The sequence below is a fragment of the Falco naumanni genome, chromosome 6, assembly GCF_017639655.2.
Source record: "Falco naumanni isolate bFalNau1 chromosome 6, bFalNau1.pat, whole genome shotgun sequence".
Lineage (NCBI taxonomy): Eukaryota > Metazoa > Chordata > Aves > Falconiformes > Falconidae > Falco > Falco naumanni.
This window is the reverse complement of record NC_054059.1, coordinates 52,125,763-52,145,674: the sequence shown is the minus strand read 5'-3', so window position 1 is coordinate 52,145,674 and position 19,912 is coordinate 52,125,763. Positions and strand designations below refer to the sequence as shown.

The 19,912-nt window shown below is 46.8% G+C and overlaps 1 protein-coding gene across 1 annotated transcript; it reads left to right on the top strand.

Annotated features, from left to right (window-relative positions):
• Positions 1–1,358: 1,358 nt before the first annotated feature.
• TNFAIP3 (TNF alpha induced protein 3) lies at positions 1,359–18,280 on the top strand. The gene is made up of 9 exons (XM_040599151.1): positions 1,359–1,671; positions 4,923–5,235; positions 9,452–9,642; positions 9,869–10,016; positions 10,217–10,387; positions 11,109–11,289; positions 12,782–13,686; positions 15,264–15,496; positions 16,171–18,280. The coding sequence occupies exons 2-9, from the start codon at positions 4,923–4,925 to the stop codon at positions 16,450–16,452; spliced, it is 2,424 nt and encodes an 807-aa protein (XP_040455085.1). The 5' UTR covers positions 1,359–1,671; the 3' UTR covers positions 16,453–18,280.
• Positions 18,281–19,912: the final 1,632 nt, after the last annotated feature.

The following is a 19,912-nucleotide window of genomic DNA, read 5'->3' as shown; positions in this document are numbered from 1 at the left end:
ATTAAGGCTGAACTCTTAACAAAATCCACCTGTTTTCTGAAGGAGTCAAGATTTAAGACCTGATTTCAAGGTGTGGAGCAACCCTAGTTTCTCGTCAAGCCCGTGGGAGCAGTGGATCCTCTGGAACTGGCTGAAGTCCATCATCTGTGAGGATAAAGTCTTTTAAGACTGCAAGAAAATTTGTTGCACTGTACTTAATTTCTGGGTGTTTCACTTACATATTCAAAACTGTATTTCATTTCATGTTGCAAGGCTGGTGAGCAAGGAACTGCTCTTTTTCCAGTGTAAACTCCATCCATAAGTAATATTTACAGGCCTTAAGCGTTGGGGTTTTTTTCAATGAGTGTTTCCATTGCACAGATTTTAGGATACTGTTCAAAGGTGTAAATTAATTAATTACAACCATTAAGTTTAATGATTCCTGTGAACTGCTAGCCATGGCCAAGAGTTTACAAACACACACTGACACTAAGATCTCCTTGACTCGGTAACTTTCAGCCAAAGCTCTGCCTCCTGGCTGCAGCCACCTTACCTTGAGCGGGGCTGGATTAAAGCGCAGTAACACCTGCCCAGAATGCCGGCACACGGACGGAGTTATGGGATTACATGTATCAGCCTAACCTCTAATTAAATGAATGAAGTCACTTGTGGCTACTTCAAATACAAAGCCAAAACTGTGAGGCAGATGCATGCTAAATAAAAATATTTGCTTGGGTTAAAAAACAGCCTGGAAGAGCAATAGCTTCCAACAGGACAGGCTCCCTTGCCATCCCGTTGGGATGTTAGCTGCAGGGGCGTGGGCACCTACACCCCAAGACCTTTCTGCATGGGCGAGGAGCCCCGTAGGCCCCTTGTCCTTGTCACGCGTGGAAGAGGACGAGGTAACGGCTGCGGGGCAGCCAGCGCCTCTCGCTGCTGCTGCTGCTGGCGGTGCCCCGGCAGCGCGGGGTGCAGCCAGGGCGCTGCCCCGAGCTCCGGGCACGGCACCACCGGCCGCGGCTGCAGCACGACTCCACGGTGCCCCAGGCACCCTCCGCACCGCCGCGGCGGTGCCAGGGCGATGCCGTGCAGCGGGACACCGAGCCGTTCCGGTCCCAGCCACCCGAGCCGCGGCTGGCCGCCGATAACGGGGCTGGCCCAGCAGCCGAGCGAGGCCTGCGGGACGGGATGCGCACCCCCTCCGGGGGATGCGGTGGGGGGCTCGGAATAAGGAGGGAAAACCTCCGCGCCCGCCCCCGAAGGTCCCGCCGGCGAGTCACGGCGGAGGGGGCGGTGGGGCTGCCAGCCGGGGCAGGACCGGGCCCGGCGGCGCCCCCTGGCGGCGGCCGGGGCGCTCGGCGGCGGTTGTCACATGTCGGAAAGTCCCCGGCGCTGCCGGTGGAAATCCCCGGTGGGGTTTTTTTTGTTGTGTATTTTCTTTTTTTTTTTTTTCCTCCCGGGTGCTGAAACAGAAAGGGAAAAAAAAACAAGAGGTTTGGCTCAGCCCTTCATTCCGCGGCGGCGGCGGCGGCGGCAGCAGCTCCGGCGGGCAGAGGGCGGCGGAGGGAAGGGAGTCCCGGCCCGGCGGGGGTTGATGGCTCCCGCGCTCGGCTGCGTCCCACCGCCCCGGCCCCGCTGCTGAGCAGGAGTCACCGGCAGCACCGACCGGAGAAGGAGCCCGCCGGCGGGGAGGTGAGCGCCGGGCGGCGGGGAGGGCACGGCGGGGCGGCCGACCCCCGGAGCGGCTTCATCCCTGCCCTGCCGTTTGCAGGAGGGCGCCGGGGACAGCGGGCGGGCCCGGCGGCGGGGCTCGGTCGCGTTCCGCCCGGCACCGGAGCGGTCAGCGCTGCGGGGCGGCGTGCCCCCTGCTCGGTGGCGGCGTGCCCCCTGCTCGGTGGCGGCGTGCCCCCTGCTCGGTGGCGGCGTGCCCCCTGCTCGGTGGCGGCGTGCCCCCTGCTCGGTGGCGCGGCCCGGGCTCGGCGGCTCCGGCCCCCGCGGGCTGCTGGGCTGGCGCAGGGCGCCGCCGCGGCGGGGCAGTCGCTGCCGGCTCCCCCCGCAGAGCTGGCAGGGGCAGGAGCGGCCGCCGTCCCGCTGTGCGTGCGCTTGCTTCCAGCAGAGCAGTGAGTCGCGGGGCTGAGCCGTGTAGTCCGGTCCTGTGGTGTGTAAAACACCCTCGGTCCCCATCTTCTTCCTTGGTGAACGGTGATAATACGCTTAGTTCCGTACCGACCGCTCAACGACTCAAATACAGAAATCTGTAGGTGCTGACGGTGTGTTAAGCATGTTTGGTTTAGCAGTCTTAGCACTTTGGAAGAGGGTTCGTTATTGCTGGTTTTCAGACAGAGGACAGAAAATTAAAATACTTTATGAAACCACTGTCAGACCTCAGAACAGCGCTCAGCTTTCCAGAGCCCGGCATCTTCAGCATTCCGTGTGCAGAAAGCTCGATGCCTTGGAGAGCTATTTAATCATGGTTTACAACTGTTCTTTTCTGGGCATTTGTAGTAATTACATGTAAAAAGGTTCTAGTAGTGTGGCGTACAGTAAAGCAAGGTACAGTGTAAAGTCGTAAATTGTAGCTGAGTTTTCTGACCTTTAACTCGGGCTTAGGTGGCTATGAAGTTGTCTGTTTCATCACATTGTTTGTGAAAATAAGGGTTGCTCAGCTTTTGCCTTGTTCGACATTTAATGACCGTAAATAGCATAGGCAGTGATTTCCATGTGTGAAGGGGAAAATATGCCTGTAGAATATAATACTGAATAACATAGTTTCAGTGAACGCTTCTGTAAACTCAGCAGGTTTTGTAACTTCAAGCTGGAAATAACCATCTCAAGGGTCTGTGCCGGTAGTGCTTAATCATGTCATCAGTCTTTATTCATGTAAAAAAAAAATCCCATTGACTCAACAGCTCTACTTACATAAGTAAGGAATTCAATATTTTGGTTATCTTATAGCAAAGTATAGCAGTGGTCATTAAACAGATTAGTAAGGGGTTGTTTATATTTCATTTCTTAAATCATCTATACATTTAAATTTAGGATTACACAAATAGCACATGTAAAACTATATTTATGGAGGGAGTGGATGAGAATATGTGTTATTTCCATTGTAAGGCTCTATGTTGGTGTGGGAATGATAAGAATATGCCACCTCAATTAGCTACAGGAAGGCTTTTCCACATGTTGCGAGGTGTGACAGCTCTGAGCCCTGTCCCCAAGATGCTTACAGGAGCAGGAGAAACAGTGTCAGTGATATTGCCCTGACTGAGCAGAGAGGACTTTGCAGCATCTTGTGTTTCACCAGCCTCTGTTTAGGCCTTGACAAGACATCCACTGAATCTCTCCATCAGCTGCTTCTCAGAGAGGTTATAGAGGGCAGCTTTTGGCAGCAGGAGCTGAGGTCCCCTCTTACCACGGCAGGGTCCTTTTCCAGTGCTCCGGCTGGGCGGCTGGAGGTGGATGTCGCCAATGGAAGTGTCTGGCTGAGGAGGAGAGAGCAGCTGGCTCCCCATAGGAAAGGGCATGCTGAGGTCCTTATGTGCAAGAGGGGTCTTCTGCCTCCACAGATCTGGAAGTATCTTCCTGGGCAGTCTGTCAGCTTGTAGTCATCCTTCCTCTCTCAGGCCTTCCATACTTCCATCTCCATGAGAAAATTGCCTAACAGTTGCATATACCAGTTGTCAGTTGCCTCTGTACCTGGCAAGGTATATATCGAGGCTTTGATATATACTTATGGCTTGATATTTGTCCCTAGATTCATAATCACAATGGTGGGCTCTCCTAATGTGACCAGTGGTATTCTAAACTTGTTAGGCATGCATGCCTTTCTTTGTCTAAACAGAATTTTTGCTTTGTTTTTAAACACAGCAATAGTGTACGTGGACAGCATGTAGAGTCTCTTCACATAGAAATAGGTTGTTGGTGGTGTTACTGTTGTGCACGAGAGTTTTGAGGGATGTGAGCCCTATGTTTAGCTCTAGTGAGCCACAAAGTTAGTGTGCTCTGAATGAGTATTTCAGAGAGTGTAGACAGTTTGAGGTTATGGGGTTTTTTTTGTTCTTCCTGCTGTAGCCCATGGGGCCAGAGATACTGAAGAAAGGGATGCAGGGCAGCAAACATTACATGTCCCACTGTGGAAAAACATTGTGGTTTTTGAGCCAAGTGGAAATGCTTTTTCAGCTATGTTGACTTACCGCTGAGTAATAGCAGCACTGCAGTTTGCACCCCCACATGTGGCACAAGGACCTGTGTGCAGTAGCTCTAGTGCTCACAAAATATAAGGAGTCTCAGAAAGAGTAGCATAAGTCAGTCCTTGAGTGCTTGCTCTACAACAAATCCGTCATTTGCCATCTTCGGCCACCGTAAGTATGGGACACATACTAGCATGGCATGTAATTCCCGGGGCTCTTTTTGTACTGTACCAAGCATCACTTCTCAGAATGTATGGGCTGCAGAAATCTGAAATGGTCATTACCTGCTTTTTTTTGGCATATCATCAAAACGAGCTTGAAACGCGCCGAAAGTTCAGCAAGTTCATATGGGATTACACTGTGCAATTATCAATTAGCCAAGTTTCCAGGATAATTTTCCCTTCCCTTGATCTTGACTGCTTTTATCCTTACTTTGATTTAAATGTTGCTTTTGTTCTGAACAAGGATGCAGTTTCCTTAGTAATGAATAAATTCTCTTTAATATCTCAGTAAATTATTGGAATAAGCTAGTCGGTGTCTATATCTGAGTAATGCAGAGAGGCTAATGGATATGAGCTTTAAAAAAACATCATCTATAAAGGCTCAGTGGATAGCATCCACTCTGCTCATTTTAGGCAAAACTGCAGCCAGAATCCTGCCCCTGAAGGTGCCTTCTCAATCTCTGCAGAAGTGTTAATAATGGTGTGATGCACAGACTCTAACATGCCAGTAAAAGGATCCTTTTCATTTCAGATGTTTTCTAGAAACATGTCTGGCCAACACATCCTTCCTCAAGCTTTGTATCAGAGCAATATGCTGAAAGCCATGAAGATTAGAGAGAGGACACCTGAAGATCTGGTCAACCCCCCAAGTGGAATAATTCACCACTTCAGGACTATGCACAGATACACAATAGAAATGTTCAGAATGTGCCAGTTTTGTCCTCAGTTTCGGGAAACACTTCAGAAGGCTCTGACTGACCAGGCCACCCAGACTTCGCTGGAGCGCCAGAGGAAGCTCAACTGGTGCATGGAAGTTCGGAGGCTTGTCCCTTTGAAGACTAATGGTAAGTTATGAGCAAGTCTTTGCACTTGGCGTTAAAATTGGGAATATGAATGTACCACCTTTATTATAGTATCTGAGTTCACATTACTGAAACAACTGCATGGCTTTTAAAATGTGATGCCTTTCAGTCTTAGTTTTGTAAGCTAAAATTCTTTCCATGTGATGTACTGAACTGAGGCTGTAGCAGATGCCTGCCCATATCATGGTATTATGAATAGCCTGAAAATTTCACAGGTATCTTCATAATATCGGTAACATGTGGCACATCAGAGTAAAACACCAGGAGAGAAACTTGACTTGCAACCCATCGCCTTTCTGTGAACCTGACTCTGCTATGCATCGGCTGTCTTGTCGGAAGTGCTGAACGGCCCTTAATGCCAGGCTAGATGAGACTTCAGATGCTTTGAGTGACAGGGATGCATTCCCGTGTACATATAGCAGAAGTTAATATCCTGGCATAAGCCCTGCTGTTGTGGCTGGCAGGCAAGGTCCTCTTCCTGATCCATCTTTAAAAGTGGTGCCAGCAGGAGTGTCCTGGGCATGGAGCCTCAGGGAACTTGACTGCACTGGCCCTGGACTCAGCACCTCGCACCCAGCCATCTCCCTCATCCTCAGCTACCTGCTGTGGTTTGCCAGCTCTTGCCTTCCCTCTGGTCAGGGCTCACCAGTAACTCCCGTGTGCATGCCTGACAGCCGTCTTTGTGCAACACACAATTTGCAGCGTCCTTTTCTTCCATGAATCAGTGCTGGTTTTAGAACTTGGCTTTTGGGTTACTTTGTGTGTATTGCATCAAGTGCTGTAAATGAAAAGGTGCAGCAGTAGTGCAAAGATTTCCTGAATAGGTTACACGTGTCCACAGTCTTGAGCAGGAAACTTTTGCACATGACTGTAAGAGTTGCTGGGCGTTTCACGTTCAGTGGGGGAAAGATTTGGTAATGGCTATATGACTTATGGTCACGCAGCTGCAGACTTGAACTCGGGATTCCCTACAGCACAGATTACCCAAAAAAAGCAAGGTAGACTGGGACAGTGAGGACTCCAAGAACATGGAAAATACATAGCCTTTGCTCAAGGGGCAGATCATGGTGGTTATAGAAGCAGTGGGTGTGGTGGACCTGCAACCTCGTTGAAGTCCTTGTATGATGTTCTGTGGATGCTTCTTTTCATTATCTGCTTATACACACACATACAAACGTTGTCCTTATCTCCCTCATCCACACACTTCCCATCCCAAATTCTACCATTTTTGTCAGTCTGATTGTACACCGCTGTGTTGTGCAAAAGCCATAAAAATAGCACCGCTGTGTAGTTGTCACTGCCTTGACCTAGAAAAGTCTGATCCTAATGTCCATCTCTAAGTGTCATAGAGGCACTGACCTTCTGGTGGGCTTTTGTGGGCTGCCTCTGTACTGGCATAAAATTCACATGACTAATTAGGCTGTGCATGGAGATCTGGTAATCTTGAACTTCCAGAAGGACTGAAGTTGCAGCTAGGGCAGGCAGCACTTCACAGGTACTAGGAAGGTAACATCAATCCAAGTGTTGCATCTTCAGAACTTCACCCCAAGCGATACATTCTTAATAGGTTTACTAGACGAATGGACAACATGCATGATTTTTGCCCAGGGCAAAGACCAATGGTTTTGGAATCTCACCTCCTGTCCATGAGAGTCCTGCAGGGATTAACACTGCCTGGACAGGCTCTTGTTGCTGACAACGCTATATTCAATAACTGTGACCTCTTGTGTTGTCTCATGACTGTCAGCCAGTGTTACAAACGGGAGCAATGTGGGCTTGGATCCCATCCACGTGCAGGCATACCAATATACAAGATGCTGAAATACTAAGGCAGGTTGGGGTCAGGCAAAACAGGTGCTTGGTTTGCTATTCCCCTGTACCTTGCACAGCCAGTGAACTCAGCTGCAGTTCAGTGCTTTAGGGTCATGAAGTGCATGAGTAGGAGTAGCTTTGGGAACCTGTGGTTTATGCAAATAGTCACAGTGAGGGACCTTTGCAGGAGAAAGAGGGTAGATGGGACTGAAGAAGGGGATACCTGAAAGAAGGGACAGAAGCCTGGAGAAGCCCTGTATTACCCCAGAAAAAAACACATCTGGGTTTTTTTTCTCACATGTGGCACGAAGAATATTTTTAAAAGCACTTAGCCCATAGATGTGGGGTGAATATATTAGTTCTTTCAGTCAGTGGTGGGCTTTCTTCAGAAAATTCTGGGTTTTTTTCTCATGAAGGTTGTAATTATTGAAAACAGAGAAAGTATCTCCTATAGGATCTTGTGATGTATATTTTACCTAATATGTATGTGAGTTTGTGGAGTGGTGGTGGTTTTTTAATTTAAAAAAGCCCTTTTGAATCACCACACATTTCTTTGCAGACATGCGAATGGGAGGATAGAAGGAAAGCAGTAGGAGGTATAAAAATTGAAACTGTTGTAAAAAAAAAAAAAAAATAAAATTCCAGCATCTATTGGCTGTAGAGATTTCACTTGTGTAATGAATGGGCATTCATTCCAGCTCGCCCAGCCACACCCCCCTGGGAAAGTCCGAGGGAGGCTTCGCTGCTCAGCTCTGCACGCCGCAGAACAAAAAGTACAACTGTTGCTCAATTGCTAGTCAAACGGTGCGGGGGAATTCCAAGTGCTGTGTAAGGAATTTTGGCCAGCGCCTCTCAATAAAGAACTGAAAGTGAGCTCTCAGAGAGAGGAGGGGGGGAAAAATATCTTATCTTTGCTCTAGATTTTGCAAAGGGAAAATTTTAATGGGATTTGTATGTCATCTTTGTTGGTCAGAAGGAAACCCAGTCAGTTTTTGTGTCTTATATGTTGTTCCCTGATTTTTGAGCTCAAGCAAGCAGCCTGCAGACTTGGAGTAAGCTTTGCAAGACAGCATTCAGAAATGAGAAGGCAGTTGGAGGAACCTGATGTGCACCGAGTCCATAACAATTTATGAAGTGTTCAGATTTCAAACGATATCTTTTTCAGGACCTGGGGTCTGTTGTAGATTTTTCTCTGCAGTTTCATAGGAAAAGTAGCAAAAGTGTTCACAAATGTTGTGTAATTGAGCTCATAATGCATGTGGCAGGCTGGGTTTAAGCTTTTTGTGGGGGTTCTTTGGGTGGGGTTTTTTTCCACATGAGGAAAATCTAGTAGCTTTACCATGGCTGATGTCCTCGATTCCAAGGAAAATGCTGTGGTTTCTTAGTATTGGGTGAATCTCTTTACCACTGTAGTAAACACGACCAGTTTTGAATCTGAGGCTATGACAGTAATGGTTCTTGATGACTCCCTTTCAGGGGAGACATCCCCTTTTGAAAAAGATGGCTCAAGATAGAATTTGAAACCCAGCTGCAGGCATATTTTGTCACACCTTTTAATTAAGTTAGTTAACTCCTCTGATTCTCAGTTTCTTCCTCTGTGAAATTGCAGAACATTGCTTTCCTTCCTACCTGTAAAGAGGGCTTTTTCAATGCAAGGAGAGCGTCTAAATGAAAATCAAATCATTATGGTTTTCATTTATTTAGTTTTAATGTTGTGTTTTATGAAGCAGCCTTCTAAGTAAAATGTTTAACAGCCCAGCATACTATCAGTTTTAAGAGGAAGGCAAGAGGTGTTCCTATGATTGCTTTACATAAATCACGTACTCTTCCCTTTCTGTCTCTCTTTTATTACAATTCCTCTATCCAGCACAGCCAAGTGCCAAGCCTTTCAATGCAGTGCTCAGCAGGGGATGTGAGGCTTGGTGCTACCATAGGATTTTCTTAGCGGTTTTCATTATCTCTACCCTGTGCCATCAGGTGTATATTTGTATAAACACTGATAAGGGAGATTTACATGTTCTTTTGTAATTTTAAGATGACTTTGTTGTGTTCAAAAGCTATTTCAACTGTTTGACATTTGCAGTTGACCCCAAAATTTAGTTCATGAGATCAGGTAAAGCTAAGTAAGATAGATAAGGGGCATTGATGAATGACAGCTTTACACTAATGGGTAAAGAGACAAAACCAGTAGAGAGAGGACTTTCTTCCTTTCTGTCTCTGAGCAGACAGCTCATAGCTGTGATCTCCTTGTTAAAACCCTTCTCTCTGAGGCTTAGAGAAGAACGTAAGTCATATGCATACCACAGCGTAATTCTACATCCTGCACGGTTGTGGGGTTTTATTTAAGTAGCCATTTACAAATAATGTACTCTGTCTTTTTCTGTAGGTGATGGAAATTGCCTCATGCATGCTGCATCACAGTACATGTGGGGTATTGAGGATATTGATCTCGTCTTAAGAAAAACATTGTTTAGCGCACTCAGGGAGATTGACACACGGAACTTCAAGCTCCGCTGGCAGCGGGAGGCTATTAAATCCCAGGAGTTTGTACAAACGGGACTTCATTATGACACCCGGGTAAGATGGCCTGAGGGAATGGTGCTGTTTTCTCAGTGCTTGTCAGTGTTGCCTTGCTGATTTTGTTTGCTTTTTGGCTTCATGGATTCCACTGTTAGTGGAGAGAAGAAATAGTCTTCCTTTGGAGGAAATGGGAAAATGTGATTATTCTGAGTCCTGCTGTGCAGCAGTTGGTTCCTGACCTCCATGGCTTTGAACCATTGCTGATGGATGTTTCTTTCCTCAGAACTGGGAGGAGGAGTGGGAATACCTCATTGAAATGACCTCCCCAGAAACATCTGGGGCTCGAAACAGGCTTCCATATAATGCACTGGAAGAAATCCACATCTTCATCCTTGCTAACATCCTCAGAAGGCCAGTCATTGTCCTTGCAGGTGAGTTGCCTAGCCAGTTACCTCACCATGTTTCTCTGTGCTGTGTTAGTGATATTACTTCAATAATTGTTTTCAGGTAGATGCGTTTCAGAATGGGGTATTTTCAGCAATTGTTCTAAAACACACAGAGTATGTTTTCTCTTGCCTGTAGCACATGCTTATTGGTGTTTATCTGTGGGTTTTTTCCCTTCCTTATGCAGATAAAGTGGTGAGAAGTTTAGAGTCAGGCTCCAGTTTTTCTCCTCTGAATGTTGGTGGTGTTTACTTGCCCCTCCTTTGGCCAGCTGAAGAATGCTACAGATACCCAATTGTGCTCGGCTACGACAACATGCATTTTACACCACTAGTGACTCTGAAGGACAGCGGGCCAGGTACTTTTCAAGCACCTTGTTTGGTATTTATGTAGCTTCTACAATATCATCATGCTTATAAAGCATTTAAAATATAATCTGGTTTAGATTTGCATCTTTAAAGTTAAAAAAAATGTAAAAGATTCCTTTGAAATATGTTCTTAAAATTTGAGTCTGTAAATCTGAATAGAAACTAAAGGTTGCCTTCAAAATGCTGGTTGAAAGTAGAGTGCAACTCGCTTGCAGGCTGGAATCAGTCAGCAGGTGGCCTCTGCTTCATTGTGTTCTGGCCTCCTTTCCACACCTCATGATAAGAGAAAAAACTTTGAAGGACTTGGTCTCACAGCAGTGTGCTGCTGCCTGGCAGGGATAATGAAATATATACATTGCCAGTTTTAAAGCATCTCTTCTGAATGGATAGCAGTTTTGTAGATTCAGCTTAGGGCATCATCCCATAGAAAGGTATAGCGAAGTAAGATCTACAGTGCTGCCTACACTGAGAAGAAAATTGATATGGGGACATTAAAACTCCTGTGGGACTGTGGGATGGAGCTGGGCTTGTGATCGGATGAGTCTGCATCCTCCCCTGATGGCAGTGTTTAGAAACCGGTTGCTCTGGTCAGCCATTCCTGTCTCTTTCCAAAATTCAGCAGCAGCGGTGACATCTCAGTATGTTGCATCTTGCGGTTACTCCTGCCTGGTAAAAAAAAAATATATGCTAATCTGTCTTGTTTCCCCACAGAAATCCGGGCTGTCCCTCTGGTCACCAGTGAACGAGGCAGATTTGAGGATTTGAGTGTGCACTTTCTGACAGACACAGAAGAGAGGGAGAAAGAGCAGCTGCTAAAAGACTACTTGATAGTGATAGAAATTCCAGTGCAAGGCTGGGATCATGGTACAACTCATCTAATTAATGCTGCAAAGTGAGTTTCATTCCTGTTTCTTCAAAGTTGCCGTGTGTATGGAGGTGGGAGAAGCCAGGCAGCTCAGTGTGTTTCTTTGTTCTTTCCTTTCTTCTACAGTAGCACATGCGTTTGCCCCCTGAAATATGGAATATTGGCATTACTGTTGACATGCTTTGATACGGTTATGAGCTCAGACCAGAGTCAAATTTAAAGGCAAAAATGTCTTCAGACTTAGCAGACTGAAACTAGTATTTTAGAAGAGTAAACCCAATGGATTAGCTTCACTGACTTTTAGATTACACATGAGGGTTGTGGAAAAACAGTTAAGCCCAGGAACTAGTTACACCAAACTCTTGCGCTTTATGTAAGGTCACGTTGCATAAAGGGCAGTTGGTGTAATTTTGGCTGCCCTAGGGAAAAGTACTTGGCAGTATGTTCTTAGTGCTGATGCCTTGACACCCTGGGCTGTTGCAGTGCAGCAGTAGGCAGGCTGCTGTGGCTACTGGAGAAAACAGCATCTGTGCTCGTCCCTTTGATGGTGATGGTTGAGCATCAGCAATGTGCAGGGGGCAGCTGACAGCACCCATCGGATTCTTGCATTTAGGGGATGCTGACAGCTGTGTCCACTCGGCCCATTCATGAGTGTGGGAGGGAAGCAACTCCCTGTATCCTCTGTCTTTGCTTCCATTGCCCCACAGGGAGGTATTTTTATGCTGTTGGGCAGTTCTGCTTTAGGAGCCTTGAAAATTGAAGTCCCCCGACACAAAGGAGATATGCATACATAAAGAGTAGCAATCAAGCTTCCCTAGTCCCACCACACAGATGTGTTCTGGAGTGTTACCAGTAACGCTAGCTCTTCATCCTACCAGCTGTGGTGTGGTAGAGCTCCAGTGTGGGGTTTTCCCTGCAGTCAGGGGCAGAGTAGGGATGGTGTGATGGATGCTAGTGTTACACACACCACACCGAAGCCCTGTGGTTTGTCTGAAGAATTCTGCTGGTAGATACAGACCCAACAGGGCAAAACCAGGAACAGATTTCATGATAAACTGTATCATGAAATGCTACACCCACTGTAGAAAAAGCTTATTCTTAGCACGGGCTGGTGAGGTATGGGGTCTTCCACTCTTACCTCTGCTCAGCTGGGCACTGGTCTTCAGAGGAATTCAGGATTTGGGGGACTTTTCACTTCTGAGAGATTATCCACGTTCTTCATGCAAACAGCCCTCAGACAGAAAACCCTCATCTAGAAAATCCTTTTAAGAATATCTCTGTTTAGCATTGTGTCAGACCATTTCTTTAGATGTGAAAGTCTCCATTTGACATCACTGAACACCTGCTTTTAAAATTATTTCCATTTACAACAACAGTTTAACATCCTGGATCTTCTAGCTGAGTAATATGGATGTGCATTAAATCTGCATTTCCTCCCCACATTGTATTTGTATTTGCCTCCACCCCCACCATCTGCCCTTCTTAACCACTGATGCAATCTTCCCTTTTTGGCTGTCAGGTTAGATGAAGGCAACCTGCCCAAAGAAATAAACCTCGTGGAAGATTACTTTCAGCTGGTACAGCATGAGTACAAGAAATGGCAGGAAAACACTGAACCTGCTAGAAGAGAGACCTGCTCCAGGAACAGACAGGAACTGTCTTTTTCCCAGCTCTCCCTCCTACAGGTGAAATGTGAAACACCAAACTGCCCTTTCTACATGTCTGTGAACACCCAGCCCTACTGCCACGAGTGCTTTGAGCGAAGGTCCCAAGGAAGCAAAGGAAGAAAGCAGACCTCCAAAGCAGCACCTGAGAAACTGAATGCAGCTGGGTCAGGCTCCTCCCGTGGGGATGTCTGCGAACCTGGGGGATGGACGTCCGAAGGGCCTGTAACAGGGCCTCGCTCCGCACCTCCAACTGCTCCAAGCCTTTTCCTATACAGCGAGACTACGGCTATGAAATGCAGGACACCAGACTGCCCCTTTACACTGAATGTGCAACACAATGGGCTTTGCGAACGCTGCTACAACTCCAGACAGCTTGGTCCTTCCAACAATTTGGGTGACCAGAGATGTTTAGACTATGCCACGTGCAAGGTATGCTGTCAGAAGGCCAACAGGACCTTCAACGGCATATGCAGCACTTGCTTCAAAAGGTCTACAGAGCTCCCCTCAAATGCCAGCCGTGCTTTCCCACCCGTGTGCCACCAGAGATCAACATCTGATCCATCTCAGATCTCACAGAGCCTCCTCCAGCACTCCTGCCATCCCAACAGCCGCGGCGAGGAGCCCCTGCCACCGGCACTGCCTCCTGAGGAGAAGAGGGGAGGTAACCTCTGCAGGAAACCAGGCTGCAAGTTTTTTGGGACATCGCAAAATGAGGGCTTTTGCACGCTGTGTTTCTTTGAGTACAGGGAGAACCACGGTAAGTGGAGACGGGGTGAGCTTTGGCGCGCTTTGGCTGCAGGTTGGCTTCCTCGAGCTACGAAACTCTGTGTGCGCTGGGTGTGTGTGCACTGGGTGTGTGTGCGCTGGGTGTGTGTGCACTGGGTGTGTGTGCGCTGGGTGTGTGCACTGGGTGTGTGCACTGGGTGCTAAGAGGGCAGGGGGTGATGGAAACGGTGTGGAGCAGAAGCAGCAGCATGAGCAAAAGGTGCTCTTTTTGGCCATTATCCCGTAAAGGGGCACACAGTAACCATGTGGGAAGACTGCGAAATCTCTTATAAAACTTCCCATCAGCTTTCATGGAAGCAGAACTAGCTCAAGAGGGGCTGGGTTCTGATCCCTTCCCACCACCCACTGCAGTAATGCTTTGGTATGAATTTCCTTCACAGCTAGAAAGTTGTAAGGGTCAGTGAGGGAAATGCTATTGTATTGTTGACACTGAGGAAAATGCTATGGTATTGATGGTACTGAAAACCATTTATGTTAGCAAGGCTTTTAAAAAGCTTGGGATGAATTTGAGGATCTGTATCTGTTCTGGGTGTAACACGTATAACGCTTGAGTCACTGCTGAAGTCACCTTGATAAGCAGAGCAAGTAGAAGTTGACTGTCGATCCTGTGCTTGTACTTTGGAGTAACTTAGGAGTGTATTGTTATAATCTACCTTGAAATCTTTCTCAGTAATGTCATTTGTGGGTGTGCAACGTGTATTTTTAAAGGCGGGCCTTCAAAAAGGTAACAGTCTGTGAATAAATCACAGCATGAAATCTTCATCTTTCATGCTACTGCCCTGTTCCACAGGCAAAGAGCCCTTGGGTATTGAGGGTGAAGGGCACGTGTAAGAGAGTTATTGTTTATCTTTCAAGACTTCTTCATTGCTGACAGATGTGCCAATAGAAACATACAAAAGTAGAACGGTTTGAGTCAGAAAGGACCTTTGAAGATCATCTAATCTAAGCCCCCTGATGTGGGCAGGGACATCCAGTGCTGCACATTCCACATACTTGAAAATTAAGGAACCTCTATGCCAGCTTGCAATAGCTGATTTTCCAGCATTGTTCACAACGAAAATTTTTTCCTTCTGATTGTGGAATACATAAAATTGCTTCACGAGACTAAAAAGCGTAAGGCACTTTTTCCCATTAAGCTCTGTGCCACTGTACTTCCACTACTTCATGCGTCTGAAATCGGGGAGGACAAAAGGGAAATGTCAGGGTAGTTGCAGATGACATGCTGAAGGCAAAGGTGGAATTCCTCTTGACTTCAGTGGGATCCAGTTTTCCCACTGAGGGCAAGTTTTTTTCCAGAAATCATCGGTTCCTACAACTTCTGGTATGAAAATCAAACTGTATTAGCTATGTATTATATATGTAACATGGAGGAAAGTGCATAAACTGAGGGAGTCTCAGGACTGGCAAAGGTCCATGTTTGAGGCTAGTATAATTTTTTTTGTTGTTGTTATTCTTTCTGTTTAAACTGGGGACCTCTTTATAGTTGTTTTGGGTCATCAGATCTATTGGGCACATTCAGACTCCCCCTGTCCTTACTCTGCATTACAGACAGCGTTTTGCTACGTCACCAGAGGAGGTCTCAGAGGAAGTCCTCAGCGGCGGGTCAGCCGGGGACCTCCGCGGCTGCCTTCCGTAACACTGTGTCCTGCCAGCGGCAGGACTGTGGCACCCTGGGCAGCACAATGCTCGAGGGGTACTGCCAGAACTGCTTCATTAAAGCCCAGAACCAGCGATTTCAGGAAGCCAGGAGGACAGAAGAACAGCTGGTGAGACAGCCAGAAGTAAGTGTGAACTTCTCAAAATCTTCCACTTGTTTAGCACTGCATTTTTTTCTCTTGTGTGAACAACTCAGGATGCGTACTAGAAAATCCTCAAATGACTGCATCCTAAGTATCATGGAAAGACAAGCATAGAGCATCTTATGGGTTTTTTTCCTGCTGCAACTGGGCAGTATTCCTGAAATCAGTTTAGGGTTGTCATGACCATGCTCAGTTTTACCTCAGCTGGGATTTCACCAGCAATTTCAGTGGAAGCATTTGGACCTACAGTTGGTTTCTTTGCTGGCTGGGGAGAGATTTCCAGTCTTACCCTTAGAGCTATGTATCAATAGGTTTAGTCCACTTCATGTTGCCTTTTTCATTGAGCCCATTACAGGTTTCCTTTGTTTCAGATTTCTTTTTTTTTAATTTTGTTTGTTCTGACCCTTTTAGAATTGAGAGTTACCAAAGATAAAAATCTTTTTTTTTTTTCCTAAGAAATGACAGAATTTGTGATTTTTTTTTTTTTTTTTTTTTGGTAAAGCCCAACTTGGCTCTTGGTATTGCACTTTTCAGAAGAAGCATGTGTCTGCAAGAACCCCCAGTGGTTACCTATACAAACCAGAGTTGAAAGTAAATGAAAAGCCACTTGTGCTGCCAGCATGGCAACTGACAATGTGTTTTAACATTTTTTCAAGAGAACGGGACAGCGCAGAGATTTGCAGCGAGCAGCATTGAGTAGCCAGAAGAGACAGTGTGCTGTGACTTCATGTAGAAACAACCTGGCCTGCAGAAGTGGTGACCTGTGCCAGGAGTGCCAGCGCCTCGGACAGCTTCTGCCATCGGGGAGTGCCAGGGACCCAGCGGCAGAGGACCCCCCGAAGCAACGCTGCCGAGCCCCTGCTTGTGATCACTATGGCAACGCCAAGTGCAACGGCTACTGCAATGAATGCTACCAGTTCAAACAGATCTATGGCTAGAAGAGGGGAGGAGGAGTTGGTAACGAACAAGAAAGCGATACCAGTTACTTCCTTCACTGAAATGGTGCTATGTCCAAAACACTTAACAGTCCTGGGAGTGGGAGGGCAGGGGGAAATATAAGCTGTCTGCTCATGTTCGTGTTTATTCCCAAGAATGGGAATAAATGTCTACTTCCTCTAAACACTGCATACAAAGACTGCTGAGAAGGGCAGGTTGCCTTCTGCACAGAGCTGTCGTTCATGACTAAGCTCTTACAATGCCATATTTAATTCTTGGACTTCCCAGGAGGAAGTGTGAAGCATTTGAATCCAAAGAACTTCCCAGTTCTGCCTCTTTCTCCATACCTCCTCTGCTCCCGGGTGAGGAGCTGCAGCTACTGTCGGAGGTGCAGGAGCTCTTTGTGTTTGCGTACATCAGCCAGAGGCAAATCTTTCCTGAGGGTGATCCCCCAGGACAAGCTGGTGCAACTTGCAGTTGATATCTGAAGAAATTTGCTTTGGGTTGCCCACATCCTTGCTGGTGTTGTTACGGAGCTCACCAAGGTGGGAGCTCCTGCCGGCATTCGGGGTGTTAACAGCGAGCAGTTCTGTGTTTGCAGAGCCCTCACCAAACCACAGCCAGACACAAGACCAGCAGTGGTCTGCTCCTTTAACATGCTTAACCTGCATGTAGATCCCTGCCCAAATCCTAAGACAGCTGGAAAGACAGGTGATTACAGAAGCAACTTTTAAGAGCACACACATATGATGGGAAAACTGAATCTTGCCATTCCCGCTCATATGGAAGGAATTGCCTCCAACAGACAGAAAAATGCAAAGCCCTTTGCCTTTGGCTTCAGTTCTGAAACAAGCACAACTCTCTTCTCTTGCATTGTAACAGTCAGGAATATGCGTGCTGCTGTTCATACCGTCCCTCCCCATTTCTGTCACACTTTTTTCTGCTATCCTTAATGTGATTCTGTTACTGTGCAAACAGCTTGGAGCTCAGTAACGGTGCTTTAGGGTTGAGATTTTACTCCTGGAGTTCATGCATCCACTTCTTAATCACTTTCTTTAGCAACCTTGCCTTTACCGTGGTGCCTGGTAGCTGCTTCTCTCTTCTCCTTTCACACCTTTTAAATTTTTAGCATCTGTTTTGCTGCTATGATATTGGAGGTGATACCTCTTCTAAGTTGCTTCTCAAGTTTAGAATCTTTTTCTAGTTATTAAAAAGCAAAAAAATAACTCATGACTCATTTCTGTTAAATTTTATATATTTTGTGAACCTTAATGTGAACATATGTTTTATTAAAATATTTATATTATTTGAAACAATGCAACTTGAAATTTGCACAGCTAGGGGTTTTTTTACATATATTTACTCATGTGTTGAAAGTTACAAACTTAAATGTAAAATTGAAAAAATTCTCTGATATAAAGAAATAAATTATTGAAGGATTGAATTTGCTATTTTATATTGATGAGAGAGAGCACAGTTGAGCATGAGACACCCCCAAAAAAAGCATTTCTGTTCAGGACCACCATTCAGCATGTTACCAAGTGGCACCCTGGTTCAGATGATGTAGCCAAGTGCTTTGAAGAGGCCATAACTTGATGTAAGTCTCTGCACACTCTCGCCTTACATCAGCCTTCTCTCAGGAAGAGCTCTTGGTACTGTTGAGGGACCTGTGCAGTCTGTGCGCATAAGGAGTTGGCTCCTGTGGGTGCAGAGTATCTTCAGCCCCCAGAAGTACGGGCACGGGAGAGTAAGGATGGTGCAGGACCAGGCTGCAAGGGAAGCTAAGCTAGACTGATTTGACTTTGCTTTCTTCGTTTATCCATCAATTACGCCAGGGATTCCCAACCGATGTTGCTTGTATGCCACCTTGGGAGGTGGTGATGGCAGCACATGATCCTCACCTCTGCCCAGCCATGTGTGCAGCCCTGAAGGCGCAGGCCAGCCCTCACCAGGGGCATCAGGTAAGCCCCTCGCCTTTTGGTCTTGGCATCAGTGTTGCTCGATAGCTCCTGAAAAGCAAGTTGCCAACTGCTGCTTGAAAAAAGTACTTGAGAGCAGTGTTTTCTTCTCAGCCTAAGCTCAGCCTAACCCAGCCCTATTGCCCGGGGGTTTCTGCACTGTGACTCTCCCTTAGTATGGCATGAGGGTGCCTGTACCAGCACTTGGTGACACACAGGGCAACAATACTGTACACTACCATGACCTGTAGGTGTTGCCGGTGACCTGAAGGAAAAAACAGGAATTGCAGCTGCAGACATCCCTGTGCGGTCAGGAAAGAGGACTCTTTCCTAACAGGCTGACCTCTCCAGATCAGCTGCTCCCCATCCTGTTGAACTCCTTAATCCCTTCCAACTGTTCAGGAGCACACCTCAGCACATGCTTCAGCACTGTCCCAGTTGAAACCATGTAGATGTTCAGTTCCTGAGGACTTTTGCCAGTGGTTAGCTGGTCCTTGTAATTCACTTTGCTCTCTAGCCCGTGTTCCTGGATGCTTGTCCACCTTCCTGATCTGCACTGCTCTCCTTGCAATTTAGCCCAGCTCCCTCTGGACTCACATACCGCTCCTTCTAGGGCATGCAACTCAGAAGTCATCCTGCTCCCTCTAGAGCAGAGCCTGTCAAATCTACCAGCCCCATCTCTACGGCATATTCCTCCCTCAAAACCTGACTCTCCATTTATCTGTACCCTCCTCCCCCTTTCTTTACAACTCATGCAACACGCATGCCCACCCAACTCATTGAACTTCTGCACCAGGCAGACACCTTGGTGCTGAAAGAGCGGGCAAAGGCTGAGAGGGATGCCTGCAGCCAGGGACCAGGAGATGGAGGCAGCTCGTGGCATCCAGCCTCAGCAGCCATCAGCCCCCGCTTGCTGAAAAGGCAGAGCTTCCATCAGAGCTTCAGTGGCAGGAGGCTGATTAACTCTGGTTGCTGCTAACCGCAACTTCTGCAGAGAAGGTTTTCAGATGGGATGTCCCAGATCCCGCTGATTTTTTCTCTGCCACCTTCTGGGCCCATTACTCATGCTGCTGAAGTCACATGAGGCTTGTCTCATTCTGAAGCTCCCATGTAAATGAGTGCCCAGCCTGTCTCTTGTGATACATTTGTGTGGGAACGTTAAAGCTAGTAGGACCTTTTTTTTTTTAAATACTCCAGTATTTCCCTAATGTCCTTAGGGGATTTTGACCCTCTGATGCTTTCTGCTCTTTGTCCAGACACTTCTTCAAGTTCATATTTTTTATTCCTTCCTGTTCTGCAAGAGAGAGCTTTTTATTTGGAGTCTCCCTTTTGTGACCATTTCTGGAAGCCTCTTTGCTAAGGCACAAATCTTTCATAGCCAGTGATTCTTCTGTTAGCAGAAAGGCAAAACCAATACAAAACGACTGGCTTAACAGCAACTTGCATTGCACTGGAATTCCTTGTAATATAGTGCAGGAAGGGAATGCTGTGCAGGCTGTGCTTC